Source organism: Callorhinchus milii, unplaced genomic scaffold (assembly GCF_018977255.1).
Source record: "Callorhinchus milii isolate IMCB2004 unplaced genomic scaffold, IMCB_Cmil_1.0 Scaffold1, whole genome shotgun sequence".
NCBI classification, from domain to species: domain Eukaryota; kingdom Metazoa; phylum Chordata; class Chondrichthyes; order Chimaeriformes; family Callorhinchidae; genus Callorhinchus; species Callorhinchus milii.
The window spans coordinates 47,746,062-47,771,894 of NW_024704742.1; the positions used below are offsets into that span (position 1 = coordinate 47,746,062).

At 41.7% G+C, this 25,833-nt stretch overlaps 2 protein-coding genes across 5 annotated transcripts in view; one reads left to right on the plus strand and one right to left on the minus strand.

Moving 5' to 3' along the window:
* The window catches only part of wdr19 (WD repeat domain 19), a 53,627-nt gene extending 49,777 nt beyond the window's left edge, over positions 1-3,850 (plus strand). The window contains exons 35-37 of the mRNA XM_042341427.1: positions 985-1,061; positions 1,851-1,997; positions 3,672-3,850. Coding sequence (XP_042197361.1) covers positions 985-1,061; positions 1,851-1,962 — 189 coding nt within the window. The 3' untranslated portion in view covers positions 1,963-1,997; positions 3,672-3,850. The remainder of the gene's footprint in view (positions 1-984; positions 1,062-1,850; positions 1,998-3,671) is intronic.
* A 1,618-nt stretch (positions 3,851-5,468) lies between these two features.
* Positions 5,469-25,833, minus strand: part of rfc1 (replication factor C (activator 1) 1) — a 48,124-nt gene continuing 27,759 nt past the window's right edge. For 3 of the 4 annotated variants that reach the window (XM_042341440.1, XM_042341451.1, XM_042341435.1), the window contains 19 exons: positions 24,869-24,946; positions 23,313-23,409; positions 22,471-22,745; positions 21,226-21,327; positions 18,580-18,759; positions 17,329-17,433; positions 16,726-17,131; positions 16,154-16,263; positions 15,021-15,135; positions 14,436-14,524; positions 14,204-14,341; positions 13,683-13,778; positions 12,106-12,204; positions 11,046-11,200; positions 9,046-9,163; positions 8,604-8,749; positions 6,940-7,153; positions 6,551-6,748; positions 5,469-5,861 (listed from right to left, as the gene is read on the minus strand). In XM_042341440.1, coding sequence (XP_042197374.1) covers positions 5,769-5,861; positions 6,551-6,748; positions 6,940-7,153; positions 8,604-8,749; positions 9,046-9,163; positions 11,046-11,200; positions 12,106-12,204; positions 13,683-13,778; positions 14,204-14,341; positions 14,436-14,524; positions 15,021-15,135; positions 16,154-16,263; positions 16,726-17,131; positions 17,329-17,433; positions 18,580-18,759; positions 21,226-21,327; positions 22,471-22,745; positions 23,313-23,409; positions 24,869-24,946 — 2,814 coding nt within the window. In that variant the 3' untranslated portion in view covers positions 5,469-5,768. The remainder of the gene's footprint in view (positions 5,862-6,550; positions 6,749-6,939; positions 7,154-8,603; positions 8,750-9,045; positions 9,164-11,045; positions 11,201-12,105; positions 12,205-13,682; positions 13,779-14,203; positions 14,342-14,435; positions 14,525-15,020; positions 15,136-16,153; positions 16,264-16,725; positions 17,132-17,328; positions 17,434-18,579; positions 18,760-21,225; positions 21,328-22,470; positions 22,746-23,312; positions 23,410-24,868; positions 24,947-25,833) is intronic. The other variant, XM_042341462.1, reaches the window with a different exon arrangement.

The window sequence follows — 25,833 nt, forward strand, 5'->3', positions numbered from 1 at the left end:
ACAGCATACAAAGGTCCTATAAAGAAATTTGTACATATGAATCATTTAAAATAACAGGGACACAGCTCAAATAAGTGGAGTCGAATATGCCAGTAATTTGTAACAGGATTACTTAATAGTAACATTTTCAAGCTTAGAAATTAGTGAATCCATCTGTCTTATGACCAAACATTTATTAAAGTAAACCTAGAATGGGAAACTTTTTAAAATAATAAAATGTGGAAGGAAGATCAATTATGTCAAAATTCAATCTTTTTTTAAAGAATTTGAAGTGTTTTGTTTTTAGTTAGAAACTGATGTTTTGGGGCAGGGCCTTTTTAAACACAAGAGACGGGTAGACAGGTTGTATCCTGTCCAGCCTCCCCCCTCCCGCATCTGTCTTCATGCCGCTCCTCCTCTCAGCAAGCAACTGGCCTACTTCACATTTCCCCGTCCTGCCCGCCCCACCATTGATGGTTGAGCTTTCAGCCTATCTGCTCCCCACTCTCTGGAACTCCAGGAGTCCCCTCGCCTTTCAAGGTTTGTTTCAAGATCTTCCTCTTTGACCGTGCCTTTGATTATCTTCTCCCCCCACCTCCAATTCTTGGCTCCACCCATCTCGAATCCAGCCCCCAGCTTGGCTGCAAACTGTCCAGCCCATTTGGGACGTCCTCCCCATGTGAAAGGTGCTATATAAATCCAATTTGTTGTTTGAACAGAGAATTTTGAAACAAGTATATTTTTAAATGAAGGGCTTTAAAATGTACTTTTTGGATTTTTTTAAAAGACATGCCCCATGAAATATTTCCGTCTCTGGTCTACTATGATTTTTTTTCCGCTTCTGCATCAAGTAAAACTATTTCTAGGAGGATTTGTCACTGACAGTCGCATGAAATTAGCATTATTTTAAAGTACTGTTTGACCATAAAATAAAATAAATCCAGGTAGATTGCAGGTGTCATTTTGAGCTGGAAGAATGAAGTGTTTGGATCTGTTTTTCACCAGGGGCGTCACATGGTGAAAGAGGACTGGACCATTTGCCCACACTGTGATTTTCCAGGCTTGTATTCCGAGTTCAAAATGTGAGTAGAGGTGTAGGATTAATATGTTTTTTCGATTTATGATCAAATTACCAGTATAATACTCAAACCTGTTAAAGCAACCATCTCTCTCCAGCAACCACCTGCTGTCAACAACCCCCTTAGAGTAGTCCTGACTGATTTTCCATAATACACTGGTGGGCTGCTCAACACAGGCATTGTCATTGGCATCTAGTGGAGGTCTACATGTGGACTCACAGAAATTTTTGGCCCGTAGAAACACAGTAATGATTTGTATTTTGTAATTGATATTACTTTCTTAAAACTAGTTTGATTTATGGGCTTGTATGTGCACTGTATTTTTCTGTGCAATTAAAAATTCTACACACCAACGAACCCTTACGCAGAGGCCACCTTTACATAAAGGCCACTTTGGTTCAGTCCCTAGTGGTTGTTAAAAACAGGTTTGATTAAGTTATAACTTAAGTGTGGTTAAGAACAGTGGGGGTGATGTTGAGTTATTGCCTATCTGCACCAGGTTGATAGGGTAGTGGTTAGTGGGTGGACAGTTCTTGGGGAGAAATAGCAGTTCTTCCTCCATCCTGCAGTTACAGTATAGTCAGCAACAGCTTTAATATTTCACAACATTACAAAAGGTTTGGGTCATTTGATCTCATCCTTCCAGAATACTCACCCGTCTATCCCATTACAGTATCAAGCAATTTATTTTAATTGAGAAGCCGATTTTTCATTGAGAAGCTTAGAAAGTCAAATGATGTTAAAATTTCAGCCACCACTCATTCAATGCATTGTTTGTTGTATCACTAACAGTCTGCTCGAGACTGAGAAATCCTGTCCCATGTGCTCAGAAAAACTCAGTGCTGAGCAGCTGAAGAAAAACGCTGAGTTGGCTCCATTGTTGCTGCCAGATGAGATTGAATAGCGAGAGCAGGAAGAAGCCAAGGCAAAACATGAAAGGTACTGATCACCAGCATTTGCCATTTAGCTGCAATGTGTATATTTGAAGGTGAGGGAGGGAAAGAAATGTACAGTAAATCTCACATAAGGTGTATCAGCCGGGGCCATAACATTTAATAAGACTTATTAAATTTCACAATCCAAGTCGCAGGCAAACTGGTACAAATCCGGCATATTTTATCAGGGGACTTCGCTTGTTTGCCTCAGTTCTGATGCTGTTAATTGCACCAGTGGCAGTCCTGCCCTACTATTGGCATCAGACTTCCCTATTTGTTGTCTCCCCTGATCATTGCTTTCCCCAGCTTCACTCTCAACGGTAAAAAGCATCCACTGCCCATTCATGATTTTACACATTTCCCCTAAACCTGTGACTTTTACTAAATTTACCGTGACTGCTCTGTGATTTTTGAGAAATGCTATGACAAATCTGTAGCCCTACAGATGAGTCATTGTAAAAGTCATAGTTCATTTATCTGCCATCTTTGCTGTTACTAAACCAACTACTGTCCAGGGCAATGTTGTTGCGTAATGAAAGCTTAATAGCAGATTCTTCTTGTTCTGGAGCTCTTGACAATACAAAATTTTTAAAGCTATGTTGCATGAAATCTGAATCGTCCACAACTAAGAGCTGTCTGGGGGGGAAGAGTGAGAACTGTATACCACTTCACACCAGCTTGTAGTAAGCAACACAACAACATTCCCACTGGAGACTCCAAGTCATTCAAAATACACTCTTGCATATTACCAATCTTCACTTTCCAAAAGTTTGTTGCATTGAATGGTGCTAGCAAGTATAAGGCAATGTCAAACACCCAAACTTGTTGACACTTCTATTTAATGATATATACGTTTGGTTTGAAAAATAGTCTGGTGTAACAATGGGACTGCCACATCAGTGGCACACTTTGAGAAAGTGGAAGGTTTCCTGGCAGTTCCTGGCTATCTTATTGAATCATAATTTTAAAAACCTGTATGTAATATGAAGTCAAAATGTATTCAAGAATGAAGACAATAGAATGTTTTTTATAAACAAGCTTGAGCTATTTTATTGCAGAAAAGAGAAACCCAGGTCATCAAACATTATCAAAACACTGGATTTTGACCCAAAATATATTCATTCCAACCAACACATTGAAATTGAAGAGGGTTGTGTTTTTCCCTCTCCATGGGTAGTTTCCTATTAAGGTTGCTAGTAAGGTTGCTGGTGCAAACATAAATGAGCAAGAAGCTAATTAATTTTCCAGAATGCAGAATGTCTGTCAACTATTTGTAAACCTGGCATAAACATGTCCAGATCAGAAGCGCTGAGAACATAGCACTGAACACAAGAACAAGGTCATGTTACAATTGGGTGGTAGAGCTGGAGCAAAGTAGAGGCTTGTCCAGTGCTGTCCTGGATGCTGACTTAAGAACTTCAGTGGTTATTGGTTGTTTTGTGTGGTTTAGACTATTATGTTAGAAACCACAATACAATACTTATATATGATTTAGTGCCTTATCACATTGTTGAGCCCTCTCAAAGCATTTCCATAGAATATACTGTAAAGTGAATAGACTGTATTTTGTGTGTGAAATGCAGCAGCCAATACGCACAGCAGGGTCCCACAAAATCGAGTGACCAAATTATTTTTGAAGGGATTATTAATCAATGTCATTTTATCATTTTATTTACAGATCCAGAATTGGGAGGCTGCTGAGAGTTTTTATAAAGTGTTTCAGCAACAATGGAAATGATATTTACAACTTTAGTTTCACTTTTTTAAAAAACGTATGTTCTAAAAATGTAAATAATGTGTTCTTTTTCAACTGTTAAGTTTAAATGCTTTATATTATAAACTATAACTGGTTCAGGTTTGGAGAGCATCAGTGTTTTTTTTAAAAAACAATATATCTTCAGGTTATTTACAAATTAAAGGTGGAGCCAGAAGTTCAGAGCTTATTCTCCCTACAAATTCTCAACCACATCCAATCATTTCAAACATAATTATTCCAGTTCCACTTGGCAAAAATCAGATGTGACTTCACTGTACTTAATGGTAGCTTATTCCAAAGCTCAACTTTGGGAAATATTGCTTCCAACTCCTCTGTTTGAGGTGTACTAGCATTTTGAATGTATAGACAGTATGACCTTTTCAATACAGAGAACAGAAATACATATTCCATTGCAGTAATAGTGATTGTTTTTGCAGTTGAGGTGTTCCTTTGTGTTAAAGGCACAATCTAAATTACTTTAAAACAGACAAGAAACAGTGTTCTCTACATTGGTCACTCATAGTTCAAGCTATTTTTTCATGGTGATTACTGTCTCCAAAGATGAAGCAAACGATGAAGTAGGAGGAATCAGGGAGGAATAACGAAATTGCACAATATTTAGATGGCAACTTACCTCTGGTTACTCCCAACAGAATACCAGTATATCAGTTAAAGGCAAAAGCCTGGACCAGTGTAAAAGATCCTGAGAGATATTATGTGGGAGCTAGAGTATGGTTTCTTCTTCCACATACAATGTCCTGATACACAACATGAGTCAATCAAATTCATCTTCATGACGATGCTCTTGTGAATGCTGCTTCTCCAGGTCTGAGTCTGTCTGACCTGGGCACGAAAGAATGAACGACTTGGTATTGAACTGTACCCAGTGTCTCTACACTTAAATGAATTGAGCGTCACTTGTTTATAGTCAGGTTCACTTCCAAAGGAATTTCAACTCAAGCTGCTTTTCCCAGGATTGACTGCAATAGCATGTGAAGATTCAACAAACAAGGAAGAACAAAATTGACCAGTTGTTGAGCCGATCAGAGGAGGCATATTAACCTGACCTGCTGTTTTGATGCTGCTCTCAAAAAACATGCTGACGTTGTTAGTGAATGTATCAAAATTAACAAAAAAAAACTAACCAGAAGATGCAATAACTCCAAGCTCAGAATATTCAGTTAAGCGTTTCAACATGACAAAAATACTCCAATTCAGTCTCTCCTGCTCAGCAGAGTATTAAACCTATTTCAAAATGTCCCCATCCCCACTCCCAAAAAAGCACTCCAGCAAAACCTTAGGCATCTGCAAAACTTTCCCCAAAACATTAGCAGTTAAATAGAGCTAAGTTTTCCAGAAATTTTGAATGAGCAAAAATTAAATGCACCATAATTTTAAAACATTCTGAAATTCTACTATCCATCAAACCAAGAGGTCTTCCTTAGGTGACAGTTTAATATATTTAGGATCACAAACAAGATGGACCATTAAGTTGTGTGAGAAGGAAAGGGGAAGCAATACCTTTGTCGCTGACCACTGATTGAGAGAGCACATCGTCTGAAACAGATGAGGCAAGTAGATCTCGGTGGCGCAACCACCCTGATCAGGCAAGAGGACAGGGGTCTGCAGCTCTTGAATCTCGAGAGATGCTGGTGGTAAGTTTCAATAAAAATAATTCATTCATTTGATTTTAGGTCTGTTCAGGGGAGAAACTCGGGATCACCTTTGTTGTGCAGATTCAACTGCAGAAATTACTTTATTCAAATTTTGTGCCACATTTCTGTTAAATGTACAATTTTCAAAAAAAAAACCTAAAATGTAGGTCTTTACATTATTATATACAGTGGCAAATACTTCACACAACAGTATTCTGCTGAGTAAAGATAGAAAATAAAAATGTAAGAATCCCAAAAGTAACCCTTCTCTCCATCAGTCGCTGGTGAACACCAGAGCCTGAACTGCAGTCCAGTTTGGTTCAAGAAGCACAACTAGCCATTCAACAGCCAAGTCTGTACAATGTCACTTCGTCACCTTCCCCTTCCCTTTACTTTTCCCTCCTTTTCGCTGTGGTTGTATTTTTTCTTCCTTTACGATCTTCGATGTTTTCTTTGGCTAATAAAACATGAACATGCATAAGTTAATCAAGACAACATTGATCATTCGTAAGTCAGATTTCCAGCTAGAAATATATTACCCAGTGTTGTAATGCTCGCTCACACTCTCCTCATGACATGGAGCCTGGTCAGGATATCACAACGTGAAGAAGAACGAGCATAAACTCACTTGCTAATATCCAGGGATACACTGTATTGCTGTTTGACNTTTTTTTCTAAACTGTTCAGAGAAGACAGTACTGTTTCAATACAGTACAATACTGTTAGTACAGTACTAACCTCATACTGATTTATTCTCAATAACTGCTTACTTGAGAGGCGTTCTCAACCATTGAACTACTTTATTGGTACAGACACAGCAGTTCATATTCTAGTTGAGCTTTAGTTGTGGGCAGCCTGTATCTTGCCAGCGGGACTCAGACCCCTGCCCTCCCTCAGCCATATCCAGGGCCACTGGGGGAGCACACTGAGTGCTTTGGGAGGTCGGGGGTCCGAGATACCAGAGTTTGAAATCGGCAGGGGAGTCCGGAAAGTGTCCAAGTTTGTGGTATTTTAGTTGACCTGTCGTCCAGATTTTCCCAGGGCCACCATTCTGCCTTGTGTCAGAGCCCAGCTGGTGGGCTCTGACACAAGGGTGCACTGACCTCTACATGCCCCTAAGGTCGGTTCAGGCCCTCTGTGGTTTACCTTAATCATGGGATCTGTTTCCATACTGTTTGCAGCCTCCTCCTCCTCCACCACCACTTCCTCTGGCTGGACGCCCTCAGTCTCAAGCTCTGTGTCTTGGGAAGGTCCAGCTCCACGTTTTGATTTCTTTATCCCCTGCAGTGCATAGGGCGTCAAGTGGGCCTCCCTGTTATAGGCCCGAGTGAAGGCAGCTTTGACCTAGCAAAAAGAGAAAAGGCACACTGTCAGACACTGAAGTAATAGAGATTAAGAACATTTACACAGGCTTAGAGGCGCACTTGCTACATTACACAAGTTAAAAATGAAGTCTATTCAGATTTAGGACTGGGTCCAGCTGCACTGAGCACTTTGAGCAGTATTTTTGGTGATTATAGAAATTGCTTGGTTACCTTTGGGTCTAATTTTGCAAAGGGATCAGATCTGCCCCCCCAGCTGCAAATCTCCATGATACTGTCCACATCCTCTTTCATAAGATAATATGCATCCATCGTTCCAACAGCGTGACGAACCCCATTGGTTCCTTCCTCCACCAGCGGCCGAACCAGTGTGTCCCGCAGGTAAGGGAGGTAGTCCAGATTCACTGCTCGCTTACTGGTTTGAGTCCTGTCAGTTTTTTTGTAAAAAAGTATTAAAAAATATTTAATTAGTTCAGATGAAGACTGAGAAATTATGGAAGAATGTTAAATTTTTATTTTCAGGCTTTGAAGGCCCTTGTGAAAGGCACTATATAAATTCAAGTTGTTGTTATTCTTGAAATTAAATATAATAATATATAATAATCCTTGCATTTGATATAGCGCTTTTCACGTTTTCTAGACGTCCCAAAGCACTTCACAGAATAGACTGTAAAGTGAATTGACTGTATATTTGTGAGCGAACGTGGCAGCCAATTGCGCACAGCATTTTCCCACAAAGTCGTGGATTGAAAATGACCAATTTATTATTGTTTTGGGTTTTGAAGGGATTATTATTAGGCTCTGTGTGGAGTAAGGAAACTTGCCCAAGGTTTCGCCCTGACCTGCCGGGAATTGAACTCAGGTGTCTCACTTGCAGAGCGAGTGCTCTAACCACTGAGCTACAGGACTCCACTAAATTGCTAAATTGAACAGCAGCAACACCTGATACTCAACTCAAGGTTTTAGCTGCAAGAGGAGTCTGGTTTATCAATGAAGATCAACTAAGTTTTAACCAGAAAGCAACAACTAATACTTCCCCAACTGTTAAATTGCTAAGTCACAATATGGAACCCTGTTGCGAATGGACCACTCAACTTAAAAGGGAGATTATTTTCTCTCCCGATGGTGCTGGAGTACATTTCCATGAACAAAAGCCACCAGATCCACAAGAAAAAGGCAATTCTTCATGCATCAACCTGATCAGCACGTGTCACAAGCACTCAACCATCAAGAGCATCATTACTAAATCTAATCCCATCTTCACCAGACCTTCACACACTTTCAGCAGTAGTCTCTGATTAATGGTCAGGAATGGGAGACTCCCTTTATAGACCAAGGGCACCAAAGCCAAATGTAGAACCCCAGATGAAAGCAGCTGTCACCACAGGCAAGGGATTAAAACATTCCTGACGTTCAGTCACACACTAGATATTATCGCAGAATGGATCGATCCTCACTTATCTACAAATTATTTCCACCTCCTCTACCTATCCCCTTCAGTTAGCCTGAAGGCCTTCTGGTGCTTCTTGACCTCTCTGCTGTACCATTGGCAGCCGTGCTTTCAACCACTGCCTGAACCTGTAGAAACCACCCCCCCAATCTCAATTGCTCCACCTTGCTATCTACTCCCCATTTTCAGATTCCACCTGAAGAATTTCCACTCCAACCATCCCTGCAGTAACCCCCCCAGCCCACCCTCCCCCACTTTCTTCCCAGCTCCACATCAAACTACGATTATTAAGCGCCCTCGAGATACTATCCTGCTCATCGACCATTTTGCTATTGTAGAATCCCAAAGGGAAGAAAAAAAACTTCTGTACCATCAGTTCACCCAGTATAACAAGTCCTAAGGTGGCTGCTGCAATCATTGCTCGTACCTTAGACACATGTGCCTGGTAAGTTCTTGTGTGATGCGATCATGCTTGCCAGTAGAGGAATATTTTCCCAACCAACTTGGGAAAGATGGAAACTGTGACATGTAGCCTCTCATCAACTCACCAGGAATAACACTGGCATAAATAGCCTGTAAAAATCAGAGAGTGCAAGACTTAAGGTGTCTGAAGCAGACGTTTGTTATTTATACATTCATGTTTTTACGGCATCCATAATCCCTATCCAACCATATTTACGATGAATTGGGTTGCCTGGTTTATAGATTTATCAATACCATTCCTCTAACAGGAAGCATTTCTTTTACTTTAGATATGACCAGTTGGACAAGAATAGTCTGTTCTGGTGGCTCCTAATGGCTTAAGTCAGTACTGACTAACTCAGGGAGCCATTCGGACATCAAATTTGAATGGTTTCTGTAGCACTGACCTGAGTAGGGAGGAGAGTCCAGATCTGCTTTGAACGGATCATTTTATCGACCAGATCACCATCACAGATGCTTTCGGCCGTTTTACTCAGCAGCATCAGGTGTTTTTTCATGTTTGAGCTAGAAAGTAAACACATTGCAATTAACAGCTTATTCACAAGCTACAGCCATGAACAAACAACTACATAATGTGACAGGTGGAAACAAAGTGAATGTATGTTTATCTGGGACCAGACACATTCAGTAAATTGAAAGTCCATACCTCAAACATATCTGTAAAATTAAATGGCTTGCTATAGATTTAATAACATGAAAATCTAAGGTCTCCAGGAGTCCTTAATACCCAGGGCAGGAACAGGTTATCTCCATGTCCTTCAGCTCCCATCCCCAGTTCTGGTGTCCAGCCAGCAGTGTTAAACACTTTAAGACAACCAATGTGAAAGGAAATATAAACTATTGTATTGGGCATGTTGCCCCTAACGTGTCATATATTATTAATCCTGGCAGCTCTTTAAATTTTAATTTTTTAAAAAAACAAACTAGTCAATTTTTCTCTTGCCTTTGTGGTTATTTTGACTATCCTAAAGAAGATTCCAGTTTTGCAAAACTCCCCCAGAACCTCATCCATGTGGCCATTATTCATGTGTGAGCCTCAATAGTGAGCATTGGAAAACTATTCCAACAACAGAGGGCATCATGGTCAGTTCTGCCCTCACAATGTCAATGCACATGTACGGTCCAGCAGTTACTTCTGCTTGGTCTAAAATTGCAGAAAAAACTGCTGATGAACTAATCCAAGAAAAATAAAACATTAGGATTGATCAATGCCCAAAACAACACAGAAGATGATAATCGGACATCTCTCTGGGACCAGGAGTGAGAAATCTCTTACGTGAAACAGACTATCCAGGTAAGCTATGAAGGCAGAGTGCCAGCAGATTCAAAAGGGAATTAGACATCTATTTAGTGAGTTGAGGGGTAAAAGTGATAAAGAAATGTTCAGGATTTTTATGAAAAGCTACTTTTGAGACCAGCAAGGTGGGCCACAATGGTCATCGGGTCCTGTGAATTCTTCTGTTCCTGCAGAATGCTCTTCATTCTTTTGTGAAAAGAGGTGATTTTATATGTCTGGATGTTCCAGTGTTACTGCTATAACCTGTGGGCTTCAAATGTAATTAGATATAATTTAATCTATTAATAACTAACCTGACATTATCAAATATTCTATTAAATTATTGGACTTGGTGTTTCAGGAGAACATGGGTCATTTGGTCTCATTAATTAATAACAGTTGTTGATACCATTTCAGGCAACACTTGAATCACCTGAATGGATTTTGTACAGAAATAGCAAGAACCAAAGATAGAGACACACCCAAGAACACAAATACAACAAGTTGCAATTATATGGCACCCTTCACGCAGTGTAGCGTCCCAGAGCAGTGACAGTAGCGGTCTGAAGCCAAGCCAGGGGGAGGAGGGGTGACTGTACGCACGATCAACAAGGTCTTTAGGCAGGATTTGAGGGGCAGGAGGACGGAGGGATTGAGCGAGAGTTCCAGAGTTTCGGGGCATAGTGGCTGAAGGTACGGTCTCTGATGGTGGAGCGGAGTGCACGTGGGACAAACAGAAGGCGAGAGTGGAGAGTGGAGTTAGCGGGTGGAGGAGTAGGTCGAATAGGTAGGGAGGTGTGAGGGCATGAAGGGATTTGAAAACAAGTGAGACTACCTTGGAATCAATCCGTTTGGTAATTGGGAGCCAGTGGAACCTGCCAAGGACTGATATGATGAGGGTACTGAGTTTTGTCCGGGTGAGTATCCGGGGTGCAGAGTTTTGAATTAATTTAATTTTGTGGAGACCAGTGAGGAGGGCATTGGAATAGTCCAGCTGTGAAGTGCCAAAGGCGTGGATGAGGGTTTGTGTGGAAAGCAGTCAACTAGAAAACATTTGGCAATAAAAACCCGCATCTGTACGATTTTGATGAACACCTCTCTCCTCCTTACCCTGCGGCTACTGGCTTCACATGGATGTAGTTCTCCTGAACAAACAGTGGTGCTATTGAATAGTCATAGAAGAAGAGGTCAGACTTGTCGATTAGGCTCATACGAGCAGTCTCCTCACCGGTAGCAAACACCTTCCTCACAACATCAAATGGACCCTAAAGCCAAAAAGTTAACTCCATGTGAAAAAATGCAAGGGTTTTATTTTAAAAAAACTTTAATGGTCTTCACCACAAGCTAGTTTTTAAAACTCAAAAGTGGTTCAAATCCCATTCACATTTTTACCCTAATGGAGCTACAACCAATAGCTACAGTCAAATTCAGTACACAAGACCTGGAAATTTCGCTGCCGATCCTCCTACACTGAAGTCGCCCATCACTGAGCCGAGATCAAACACCAGGCCTGCAACTTCCTGCAACTTCCTTAAAAGCTAATTCTTTTATTTATATTTTGCTTCTCATCTTCCTCCAGTCTTCTCCTTGCAGTGGCTCCTCTATTATGTAACCATTCAGTTTTAGCCAACACAGGATTCCCTGATTGGGATTTCTCATTCCCATGACCATCTAACACGGGGATGTTCTTGCCAAGGATGGCTCGAAACTTGTGGTCTGCCCAGTCGCAACAAGGATCACTTCTTGATCAATTTTATATCAAGGTCAGTTTTACATTCTTTAATAATTCCATCCCTGCAATCTACCGAGAACAAATCATTGTAAGCTGAATTATTATAGCACTTTATGCAAATTGCATCACACTAATTATTCTCAAATATTAGTGACTATTTCAGTAGGCAAATATGCCAGCTATTTTTTTTTGTCATTTTGACTCGATAAACAGCCACGAGTTGAACAACCAATTTATCTAGAGGATCATTTGTATACCAGCAAAAACTCTCTTTTCCAGTATATCATGGGATCTTTATCGCCCACCTGAATAAGTTGGCAAGACCTGTTTAACCATCTCTGAAGGACGGCACCTCCAACACTGCAGCACCTCAAACCAGCCCTGGACTGGATATCAGCCTCAACTTCTTTTCAGTGGTCTTGATCATCAGTTACTCACCAGCTTAATATCTTTCTTGGCACTTTTGCCATCTTTCTTGGCCTGATCATAAGTCATTGATTTCTTATCTGCACACCACATGGTAATATTATGCAAAACCTAGAAAACACAACAAGACCACAGCTTCAAATACAAGGCAGACCATTCCAGCATGTGAATGTGCATGATGTGTGCTGGAATGGGGACAGAGGGCACTGGAAAATAGCTTAAAACTAAACTCTTCAGACCCAGTACACTTCAATGCTTATTGAAAGAATTTTGAAAATGAGACATGAGCTTAATTCTGCAATCAACAAACACCCCTTTCCATTGGTTAATTACATAATTAAGCACTGTATTTAAGATTATGAATATTTTGATAAGGTGGATGTTAATAGGCCGTTTCCATAAGTTGGCGAGTACAAAAGAAGGGAACATGAATATGTAAGCTCGTTGTACACATGATTTACATATGGTGAGCAGATCTAGTATTGTGCAAAACCTAGAAAATTAAATTTTTCTCTTCTACGCATCTACCTGCTGATTACTAATAACCTGCACATCGAGGCTTCCTTTTAAGAAGGAATTAGTTGCCTCTAAATATCTGAAGTCTTACAATTTCTGCTTGTAAAAGATAATTCTATTTTCTACAACAACATCTTCCTACAACGCTTGGCTATGGACAGAAGTGCCATAGGTCAGGCACTACAGTGCTGAATATACAAATATCTTTTTTTAAAGTGTTATTTTGATCCTAATAGCATTTGTGTGTGAGGTACCAATAACCAGGCATATTAGGATGAGTAATAAAGATCTAAAAGGGGGTTTAGGAGGAACTTCTTTGTGCAGAGGATGGTGCAAATATAGAACTTGTTGACAGAAGTTCTGGTTAAAGCAAAAAAGCGTTAAATCATTTACAACAACAAAATTACATTTGTAAAATGCCTTTCATTTCAAGAGGACGTCCCAAGGCGCTGGACAGACAGAGTTTTGGACCCGAGCTGGGAGTTGGGGAGGATGGAGGGCAGGGGCGGAAGCAGGGAGATCGAAGGCACGGTTGAAGAGGAGGGTCTTGAGATGCGTCTTGAAGGTGGCGAGGGAGGGGGCGAGACGGAAACTTAAGAGGAAACTTGATGCATACAAGGGAATACAAGGAAATGGGAGTGCTGGAGGCTCATGCAGAGTATAAAGTACTGGAAGCTCATGAAGAGTATAAACACCAGCATGGATTAGTGGGGTTGAATGGCCTTTCTCCATGGTGTATAATTCGGTTACTATGCATTTCCAGTTGTACACGATTTACATATGGTGCACAGCAGACCTCACTATACAAGCTACCTGGAAATAATCGCTTCAAACACAAAGGACAAATGACTGGCCCTCAAAATAACACATTGTACAAAATTCAAATTGAATTTGCTTTTAACATCCTATGATGGGTATATAAACTATGCTTTCAGCAGGACGTTGATTATAGAACATATTCCCACACTCGTAGTATGTAAGAGTTGTGATGTGGGGTCCAGCCCATTCAAGGGATCATCTCAACACTGAACACTAATGCTAATTATTTGGGATGCCAGGATCTGGCCACGAACCTGTCTGATATCCTGATTGGCTGCAAGGATAATTTCATTCATGGCTGGAGGAGGAATCTTCAAACCTTCTTTATAAGCAACAGTCATCATGGCACCCTATAGGTGAGGGCAGAGAAAGGTGATGAGTTACGAAGAAGCGAGCACCCAATCACAGCAGCTCACGACTCCAAAGTGCTTCCCCTTCCCCCAAATACCATTATTTCTGGATACAAGAAGAAGAGTTTATCAGAACAATCACCAATTTTGCACAATATGAATTTCTGTTTCACTGTCACGTGACGGAGTAATCAAATTTATTCAACTTCATTTGAAAACCTTTTTAGTAAGGCCTGTCGAAAGCTTTACACTACTCCATCACACCAATCACCCCACCGCCCTGGCTCACTCAGCCTTTCCCACCACTCGTCACATAAATTTATCCCCTACCCACCACGAGGAAACACCACACTGGATTTCACCAGAGCAAGAATTAGAAAAACTAGTCACAGCGGTTGTTGGTAAAGTAACTTCTGTAACTGCACCTTGATCTGTTCCAGTCGGGGACGTGGGAAGCGGAGGTCAAAGCAGTAATTGGCCAAGGAGCGGATCTTGGGATGGTTCCTGTCATTGCACATGCAGATGATTGGAATCTTGGTCTGTTTAATTAGAGCGATCAGTTCCTGAAACACAAACACAGCCACCATCACATTGCAAATTCTTCTCAGATGAGAGAAGAGATGAGAGAAACACACAGCGCAGTACAGAGTGCATTACCTGAACTCCTCCCCGGTCCTCATTGCCAGCCATTCCATCCACCTCATCCATGATCAGCACATGTTTACTGCTTACTGAGGATGAAGCTCCTTAAGGAGATGAAAAAACCACGTTAGGAAACGATGTCCACACCATTTTTTAATGTGGTATCTCGACCCCTGACTGTCCAGCGCTTTGGGACGTCCTCCCGACGGGAAAGGCGCTCTGTAAATGTAATTTTGTTGTTGTTGTAGCTCCGTGGTTAGAGCACTCGCTTTGCAAGAGAGAGAACTGGGTTCGATTCCCGGCAGGGTGAAACCTTGGGCAAGTTTCCTGCTCCACACGCCTGATAATAATCCCTCAAAATTGATCATTTCAATCCACGACTGTTTGTGGGACACTGCTGTGCGCTATTGGCTGCCGCGTTTCGCCCACAAATATACAGTCAATTCACTTTTACAGTGTATTCTAGAAGGCGTGAAAAGCGCTATATCAAATGCAAGGATTATTATTATTAAATGTGCAGCAACTACCAGGCACCACATCAAAGCGTGGCAGCAATGCACTAGCACAGCCCAACATAGGCATTGTGGTGTCTGCAGATACCGTAGTAGAAGCCAGTGATGGTGGTGTTGTTCAGTGACTCTGCTACCACTTCCTTCAAGCTGTTTTTGCTCCGGGTGTCACTGGCGTTGAGTTCAACGTAGCTGAATCCCAAATTCTTTTCAGGAAGAAAACAAAAGGGAAGGAAAAACGAATGCCACATGTATTACAATGTTACAAAATGCCAAGTAGCATGAGAAAAACAAGACTTAAGAAAAAGTTATAAGCTTCCAATAATTTTGTTTCCCTCGAGTTTGCATTCATTGATTGACTTCAGGTTTGATACTCATGTATCTCTGACGTTTAAATTAACCTAATCCAGTAAGCAGACACAGGCCAGTGCAAAGAGAGGGCACGGCAACAGGTTGTCCTAAAGCAACATGTTATATTATGAAATGAGTTGGCATTGAATTTGTGTCTTCTACTCATCTATCTGTTGATTATTAATAACCTGCATATCAAGACTTCCTTTAAAGAAAGAATTAGTTGCCCATAAATATCTGAAGTCTTACAATTTTTGCTTATAAAAGCTATTTCTATTTTCTATGACAGCATCTTCTTACAACGCTTGGCTATGGACAGAAGTGTCAGAGTCCAGGCACTACAGTGCTGGATATACAAATATTTTTTTTTAAAAATGTTATTTTGATCCTAATAGCAGGTACCAACAACCAGCCCTATTAGGATTAGTGAAATAGTGCTGGGATCAGTAAGGCTGCGATGGGAGAGTGAGTTTATTTAACACATCCATCTCTAAAAGTAAATTAATCTGTTATTTTACAAGTAAGCAAATGCAAGTTCATCTCGTATCTTATCCCATTTCCAAACATTTGCAGAGATAAGAGATGTGAAGTTTCATTCGCTAGATTGTAACCAGCTCATGTGTCCAGATATCAGATTGGATTCGAGATATTCAAACCATTAAATATTTGCTTGACCAATATTTACAGTCTTCTGTTAATTGTGTACTGTGCGTTAAGGAGGAACATTAATAAATACAATGTGTTTTATAAAAGCTCTTAATGTAACAAAGCACTGCAGTGACATACAACCGTGACAGAAGGCCATCAAGAGTTCACTGCATTAAAGGTGGTGCTAATATTAGGCTTGTATCTCTGGAATTTATATTCTCTTACCATACAGACGAGAGTGGCTGTGGTGGTTTTCCCCACACCAGGAGGACCAGAGAGTAGAGCAGCTTTGGAACTTGAACCATCATCCCTTCCGCCAAACCTGTGAAACTTTGCTGTACAAATACAAAACAAATTTTATAGCGCGTTATCTCAAAACGTCACACAATTATACTGAGACGTATGGCTGTTATTGGCAACCACAACATGTGCCAGCTCCATCACATAAACAGCAAATATAAGAACAATCAATGAATTTGGTTGCATTTTGGCCATAGGGGGGAGAGGCCAGCCAGGACCCGGGGGGGGGGGGGAGAGGAAGGGAAGATCAGTCCCTTTCCTTTACTTCCCTATTCCCCTCTGCCTCATGTATGCATTGTTTCCTCTTCAATATTCTGATTAAATAACAAAGGTAATAAGGGAATATGAAAAAAATGCAGGGAAATTAGATTGAAAATAGAAAGAACTGCGTTATCTAATAAAATAGCAAAAAGGCTCAAACAGACGAACAGCTTACTACCATTTGTTATGGAGCTGCCCCAATAGGTCAAGCTCAGAGAAAGGTTTTCTATCCTCACCTATAGGCTTGTTGCCCCCAGAGTTGTTCCTATGCCAGTCCTTCAACCAGCGGAGCAGCTTGTTGGCACAGCTCTGTTCCCCTTGTTGTCCTATGATATTTTTCAGGGCTGTTGGCTTGTACTTATCCACCCACAGCAAGCTCGCTTCTTCCTCCTTCGCTGACAGCTGAGAGGCACTTGCTGTCTTCAGCCTTGATGTAGAGGCAAAGGGTTCTGCACTGAACGAGATGCTCTTCACACCTCTCAAAGAGTTGCCATTCTCTCGTGTTGGAGGACTGCTGGTTGAAGGGCCGTCTTTTTGATGCTCACTCCATTTCTTTGAGGGTGTTGAAACCTTCACATTGCGTGTGGAACTTTTCCCCGATACCTTGTTTCTTTCCTCTGAAACTACTTTCAATTTTTTAACCTGTAATTTGTTTGGGTTTAGGAGGGGAAAAAAATTGTGATCCATCAAGTTGTCACTGGAGATATCAGATAAACAGATCGCGGGTGCTGAAAACACTCTTGTTGGTGATCTTGATATAGGTGTTGATTAACTTACACACAAAGTCAAGAAGCAACAGGTAAGACCCCAAATGTCCCCACATTCAGCACCAAACTAACCTCAGCTTCAGCTGCAATCTCATACTTGGATTTCTTTCCTGGCAATTTGTGGATCAGATCCAACAGGCCATCCTCATCAATCTGTTTGGTGCCAAGGGTCTCTGCCTAAAGAAAATAACATTAAAATAAAGTCACTGCTTAATTTCCACAAAAGGATACCCGCTAATGGATGGGAAAACATACTTCAGACCAGAACACCGTGCAATTTCAGTACTCAGAAGCATAGAAACTTGCTGCACAGAAGGAGGCCGTTCAACCCATCCTGTCTGTACCACTGCTACCAGTCTTTCTAAATTACTTTGTTAAAATTCAGACTCGCTGAAACAATCTCAATGCCAATAGCTTCCTTCCGTCTGCCAGATGCGAGAAGCACATGAAGTCAGCGGTTATTAGCAATTTTACTGATGTGATGTGTGCATTTGGTCATTATCAGGTCATTGAGACGTCTCAAAGCGCTTCACAGAATATACTGTAAAGTGAAAGGGCTGTATATCTTGTGGCCGAAATGTGGTAGCCATTGCACACAGCAGTGTCCCACAAACAGTTGTGGATTGAGTAATCATTTTTTTGGAGGGTTTATTACCCCTGGAAAGCAGTCCGCCAATCGACTAACAACCAGGTTCCTACATAGAATTGCGTAAAAACAAACTGAAACGCACAAACACAGACGAGTTGGGGACAGTAGCTTTGCAGCGATAGAAACATCAACCAGTCATCTCATCAACTTGATTGTTCATTATTAGACTGACTGTGTCAGTGACTCAGGTATCACATGGAGCAACAATCGGGTATTACTAGGGAGAAGATGGCAGGACTAAGCCAAGTTGCCCATTAAATAGAGCCACCCGAGGTGAAGAGGTCCATGTCCCCGACTAACTGCCAACACGTACCTGAAAATAAGCTGCGACACTGCAAAGCAACAACAACAACAAATAACATTTATATAGCAGCTTTCACGTCAGGAGGACGGGAGGATCCTGTGGGAGCAGCAATGGAGATGTGCGTGTGTACATGGTGAGGCAAAGGAGAAATTTAGCACCCCTCCCCACCCACCAGTAACATCTGATCTCCAAATGATCCAGTGTTGAAATGCAACAGGATAGAGGATACTTGCCATAAGCTCACCAGGTGCCGTAAAGCGATATAGCTCTGCTGCAAATAACCTATGCGCCAGATACTTAGGCATATGACCTATGCGCCATATTTCAGTGGTGCTGATATCCAATATCACGCATTACTGATAGTACTCACTTTATCCAGCTTGGATCGACCACTATCCCGGCCCATCACCAGGTAATTGGTTTTTTTACTGACATTTCCAGTCACTTTCCCTCCATATCGCTCTATTAGAGACTTGGCTTCATCGCGCTCCATTGACTCCAGGACCCCAGTAATTACGAATGAAAGATTCTCCAAACAGTTCTCAGCTCCCTTGATAGGAAGAGTTTGAACAATCAATAGGGCACATTCTAAACCAACTCACTTCTACTGAGGAACTGAAAATTATAATTGGGGAGGAGGGGAGGTAGGAAAGAGCGTAAATTTGTTTGCAACCAGAGATACAGGGTGTCTGAGCATCTGAGTATTTGACAGAACACAAGCAGCACGGAGATAAATCCAACCATTGTACAAATGTTGCCTGCGAAAAACAAATATTTAACAACCCTTCCCGTTTGACTATTATGTTCCTTGGTCCCAAATAACCAGCCTGTTGAGGAGTTCACTGATTGGAGCAGCTCCAACTAACAAAGGTACTGCCTCCCCCTGGGATGAAGGTGGAAAGATCTATAGACAGTATGTGACATGCCAATGACATTGATGTTCTAAAGGTCAGAGTCCAATCTGAGTACCAAGTTTATTTGTCATCAACTGCTTAATCCAGGTTATCTCTCAAGAAATTTTAGCAACGTAGCATGAAGCCATCTCCACCACCAGGGTGCTGAGCACCAGATCAGTATAGACCAATGCCCTGCAGGCACTTCATTTCACCAAAAATCCATCACACTGCTTGGTCCTGGATCTTACAAATTGAATGAGGAAAACCCTTCTGTTGCATGTCCAGGTGAAGGAGAACTATTTAGACATGTTCTATAATTCACACGCTTAACCTACATTGGGACTTTGCTGTCATTGAGAGACCTCACCCCTTCTCATGGTCCCAAATGATGGTTGGTGTCCACCACAACCTCCAGATACCAATAGAAATCAATAATTGTCAGTTACAATACTGTACCAATTACAATAATTGTATCTTCTAATTAATATAGTCGAGGTCCCCTCTTGAGCTGTGCAAAATCATAATACCACATTTGGGGCAACCAGGACCATGTTCATTCAATGGTCCAGTGTTCAAGATGGTGAGGACAGGGCATGAAATTCCCAGTCGAGTCCGCCAATAAAACAACATTATCTGCAACAAAGGCCCCACAAGTCTACCAGAAAGGCCTGGATCCGGCAATCTAAGCGGGTCTTTTTTGATGCCATCCATCATTGATACATTGAATAGGGTGGATAGCACCCAAGACGGACAGGCTCAGTGAGTCTGCCATCAAACCACACATGGATCTTGACCTGAAGGACACAAGAATAGGCCATGTTCTCATGGTGCATTAGGTCAAAAGCCTTAAGAAAATTGGTGAATGCAACATAAAGGGGTTTCCCCAGAGCCTTCTGGCATTCTGAGACTTCATATAAAGTCACAACCTGCCCCACACATACCTCACGAGAATGGAATCCATCTTTCCCGATTATACGCAATGCATCCGAAAATTGTGCTTAACTACCTGAATCACACAAAAGTGAAAGCATTTGGCAGGAATGTTTTCGTTAGTCAAGAATGAAAGGCAGAGGTTCACAGACTTATCTAATACTGTTGTTTCTCTAACAGTAAAGCGTGCCAACTAGCAAGCTATCCAGCTGACTATACGTACCCACATGGGTTTGTTGTAAGCCATGTACTTGTCTAACAACTGGCACCTCAGAGAGCCCTCCAGCTATGTCCTGGATTAAGCAGTTAGTGTTAAGTAAGGCTTGTATGTGGTATTGGACTTGGACATCTAGAGCATCAAGGTGGCAAGCACGCCACAAATAAATGTCCTCTCACCATGAGGAAGGCAGATGTCCATGCTGATGTCCAAGGCTTAGGAGGACAGCTGCCGGAAGGCATTTCCTAGAGACCAGGTTCGTGAACATACGCTTACATTCAGGACTTGGTATAACTCGATTTGTAAGCACCGCAATTCCAAATAGCGGGACCATCACTCATGAGGAGGAATGTGTGGTTAAGAGGATCAGGGCAATGCACTCATGCATTTTCTGCCAAGTTGTGTTGCTCACCATATGGCGTGTGAGGAATTCCTGGTTCCTTCTGTCTAGTGAAGGCTGAATCCTGCAAGCCAAAGTTCTAACAGGTAGGGTGTCCTAGTTAGCCATGCAGCAGAAAGCTTACTGGTTTTCACAATGGCAAACTGTGATTTTAGTTGATTAAACTCCAGTAGTACTCTGATACATACACTGGGGTCCCCAAACATTGGCTGTTGCCAGCCTGCAGCTATACTCTCTGAGATTAGGTGGGCTGGGTGCATTTCTCCGGGGAAAGAGTCTGCATTGACAAATAAATTGAAGCCACACACTTGTGACAATCTCAGTAAATTGGTTTGGAGACTCTTAATCACGATGATGTGTTCCACGCGTGTCAGATACCTGGCCGACCAATAAAAAAATCATCAGCAATGCTATGAGCATATACTACAAAAATATGCAAGGGTTTTGGAGAGAGAAATAAAAAAAATCTATAAACATATTAGCTTCTATAGGGCAGGAAAAATAAGACTTACATCTGTATATAAAATCGATTCCACAAAGTGAATCTTTCGCATGCAATTAGCACCATCTTACCTGAGGGATTTCTTTTGACCCCAGCGCTCGAGGTCCATCACGGTTCAAGTAGCTGCGATAAGCCAAGTAATTCTGACGTTTCTTCTCGCTGTCCTCTGGACTCTGGGTTTGCAAAGAACAAAGATGTGATGAACTGTCTTCCAACTGCTGCCCACACAAAGGTAAGCCACTTCACGGTCACACCTTCCTCTTATGAATTCCCCCCTACTTAATGGCAGAAGTCACTGTTTAGTATAGCATAAAAAATAAGATAAATCTTAAAGCATATGCTCATAGAGGTACCCAAGTTCCCTTTCCTTGTGAATCAAGCAGCGAGCCCTTCAGTCATCAATCAGATATATCCAGATTCAACTAATCGAAAGTAGCAAACGTATCTTAATAGAAAAAACTGATTTAGGTGACTGAAGCTTTCTCCCATGAATTTTCATATTTTGCAGTCTGATCCACAAAGGAAGTGTTAAAATAATTCAGTAGTTAGCTCCAGGGCGAAACCTTGGGCAAGTTTCCTTACTCCACACGCCTAATAATAATCCCTCCAAAAAAAACAATAATAAATTGGTCATTTTCAATCTACGACTGTTTGTGGGACATTGCTGTGCGCAATTGGCTGCCGCGTTCGCCCACAAATATACAGTCAATTCACTTTACAGTGTGTTCTGTGAAGCGCTTTGGGACGTCCTCCCGACGTGAAAAGCGCTATATCAAATGCAAGGATTATTATTATTATTATATTACTTGGTTTGACTAATGAAAATAAAGTACATTTATTTCCAACATCAAAGAAGATTGTTACTAGATTGTAACTAGGTAGTCGCACTTATCTATCTAGATCAGCCCTTTTCATCGATTCTTAACGTCTTTCAAAATAGCTGTAATTAATATAGTCTTTAACATTGTGAAACTCCTTAAAATAAATCAAGCTATTACAAAGTTAGGAAATGATTGCGGTGTGAGGAAATGCGGCTAATTTGCACCACCACATTCAGCATAAACGTGAATAACAATTATTTTTTTTAAGTGAATTTGGTTGAAGGATAGACATCGACCAGAAGAACCCCCTATTCTTGTGAAAAACAGTGCAATGGGATCTTTAACCTCAACACAAATCATGTGCAAACAAGGCCTCAATGTAATTTTTACCTGAAGAATCTTAAGAGGAGTTGCATAGCCAGGTATTCTCAAGTAAAGCACAACTCTATCTCTGCTCTAACACACACCACACAGTGGGAAACAAATGCTCCTTACCACAGATTTTGCTGGTGAGATTTTCTCCTCTTTCTTTGGAGAAATAATTTTCTCTTCTACTGGCGTCGATGCCTTCTTCATCCCAGACGATTCTTCCCTACGTTTCATAAACGCAAGTTTAGAGCTGGTTTTCAGAGGAGACGATTTACTGGAGAGCTTTTCTTCTCTGTGAATGGAGCTCCCAGGTGGAGGTTGGGAAGCAGTCCTGGATTTCTCCAACGTAATGCGGTCGCTGCGGCGCCTTCCATGGTCATCAGACTGGCCCAGCGACTTGCCTGAATAATTAAAGATATTTGTTTTACAAAACTTCTTGAACATTTTTGATTCCAAATATTCCTTTTTTTAAAATAATAAAATAACTCCCATTTCCGACAACAATTTACATAGCTGCTTTGACATTGTCTTAACATTTCAAAGCCCTTCAAGCACCTGATTTATCATCTGCTGTGCCCTGAGTACTGAAGGCACACCTGGACTATCGAGACCAACAGAGGATTGACTTGGTTCCAAGTTTCCTTTGCCAAGCAGCTCACCTTGGAGTTAGTTCAGCAACAAGGAGACCCCGCTTAACTTTCCTCTCCCCACAGTGAGTTCCAGAGGTTAAGAGCATAGTGGCTGAAGGTCGGCCATCGATGGTGGCATAGATGGGTTAGGGGAAGTGCAGAGCCCTGTTAGCTGACCAAAGGGTTGGGCAGAGGAGTGCGGTACAAGCAGGTCAGGGAGGTGGGAGCTGTTAATTTATTAATAGTTAATCCAATGGAAACAGATTTACACCCATTTTGTAAAATAAATTAAAAGATTTTGAAGCTTTGCCAACTTTTTTTTTAAAAAAAAACATTTACCTGAGTTTTCTTCTGTCTGTTCATCAGCAGTTTTTCTGGGTTTGGCTTTAACCACCAAGGATAACGATAATTCCTGGCCTTCGGAACCCGTCCGCGCCTGAGGTTTAAAAAGTCAGATAAACCGATTGTCAGATCGCCAAATCAATTGTCAAAGAAATACTCTGGGATAAGAGCAAAAAATAACCTCATCCTTAAATAAACCCAGCAAAATAACTTGGATTTATATAGTGCCCTCCACGCAGGGTAGTGTCTCAGAGCTCTTAACAGTGGGGAAGCCGGACTCCGAGCCAGGGGGAGGGAGCCATAAGCACAGTCGAAGAGGAAAGTTTTCAGGCGGGACTTGAAAGAGGGGAGAGAGGGGGCAAGACGGAGGGATTGAGGGAGTTTTTCCAGAGTTTTGGGGCGTAGTGGCTGAAAGCGCGGCCTCCAATGGTGGGGCTGAGGGTGTGAAGGATGAGCAGAAGGCTGGTGCCAGTCGAGCGGAGGCACCGGGTGGTGGATTCGGGAGTGAGGAGGTCGGAGAGGTAGGGAGATGCCAGGGAGTGGATTTGAACATAAAAGTGTGGATCTTGATTTGGTCCGTTCGGTGATGGGGTCAGTGGAGCCTGGCCAGAACTGGTGAGATGTGGGTACGGAGTTTTGTCCGAGTCAGTATGCAGGCGGCAGAGTTTTGAATGAGCTGGATCTTGTGAATGGTGGAGCTGGGGAGACTGGCGAGGAGTGCGTTGGAGTAATCCAGGCAGGAGGTGACAAACACATGCAGCAATTAAATGTTTTCTTGGACTATCACTCTTTTGGGACATTTAATATGGGCGAGTGTATGAATGCCCAGCTCTTTGTAGATTATTTTTGCTTAGTATACAAGCTAGGTTGTAATCCTCATCTGAGCAGATTAGTGGCTCAGAGTTTAGTATGGTTCTATTAGAGTGAACTCAGATTCAATGGGTGTGCCTGGATTGGTAACATAGTCTGCACCAATGAACAGTCAAACACAGATCCAATATTAGGTCATAGAGAACACTACAAAAATCGGCCATTCTACCATGAGAAGCAGACTGCTTGGCTCAATCTTTTTCCTTCATTATTGCAAAGTGGAAGAAGCATGTTGATTGCTTACCATCCCGAGACATTAACAGTCTAGACCGAAATGCATTTGGTACCATCCTCCCTAGAATCTCTGAAACTGAATCAATACTGGTGCTTCAGGCTGCAAATGATGCATCAAAAATCATCAGTTGGTAATTACCTAGTCAGGGTCCTTGTGACTCTCTCTCTACTCTTGTTTGCACATGATTATCACATCTCACAAATTACATGGAATTTACAGCAGCAAAACAAGGTATTCGACCCAACTAGTCTCAGTGCCCTCTGTGTAACCTACATGTATGCCCCTTTGTAATGGAAATGAGACCCAATCTTGTAACTTCATACATCTGAAATGTAAAGTACCTGTGATCAGCAATAGATTATTGATTTTATCAATTTTTTTAAAATTAGTGGCAGCCTTGGTTCACTTTTGAAGGTAGATCTTAGTGCAGTAACATTTCAGACTTTACCTTTTTACTTTTAGGCAGCTCATCCAACATCGCCAAGGTTCTGGCAAACTCTTCATCTTCATGCAATTGTCTCTCAAGCTGACAGAAATCAGAGAACAGATTATTGTTTATTAATTCTCTCTCCTGAAGACCCAACTATTGCTGAGGTGCAATCCCTTGAACGTTGGCACCCAACACGTTGAGTCAATAGTACTCTGTCCAACACAGTTTCAGGTCCCAAGCCTTAGCTCTTGTCAGTTTGGTGCCTAATAGTCTCTGGAATTAAGTGAGCAGGGAGCATCCTACGGGGAGAGAGCATGCATTCTATTCCAGAGAAAGGGGAATTTCCACGTGTACGCTGCATATACATATATAACAGTCTGGTTTGGATACTCTTAATCATGGTGATGAGTTTCCATACGTGTCAGACACCCACTTGACCAAAAGGAAAATGGTCACTGGCAATTCTTTGCCACCTCCTCCAAAGAGCAAATCATATGTACGCTTAATGAGTGAGTAACTGAACTACGACTGTGAAGGATATTGCTGTGTTTAGTGTTTTGAGAGAAGAACCTGGCAGGTCTAGTGCCAGGTCTGTGCTGAGTTAACTATTCTCAGTCACAATTGGGTTAGGAGGAAGGTAAACAAAATCAGGCACTGCCATTCCTGATAGCAATCTAGGAACTCCCTGCTAGGAGGCGAGGCTTGGGTAGGCAGCTTCGGGAGAGACTGATATGCTTCAGTCAAATAGTCTGCTGACAACTCACTAACTAGGGCGACACATACAGAATCATTACTTGAGCCAAGAGCGTTTATAAAACCATACCCAAGCAAGAACCCTTCTGAGGAGGTGAAGGCAGGAAAGAGGAAAACTGATAAAAAAGAAGAAAAAGAACTGCACTGGTCTATGACAAGATGTTTGCAACCTTCATAAAACAGCCATAATCATAAAACCAATAACAACTTGCATTTTTATAGAACCCATT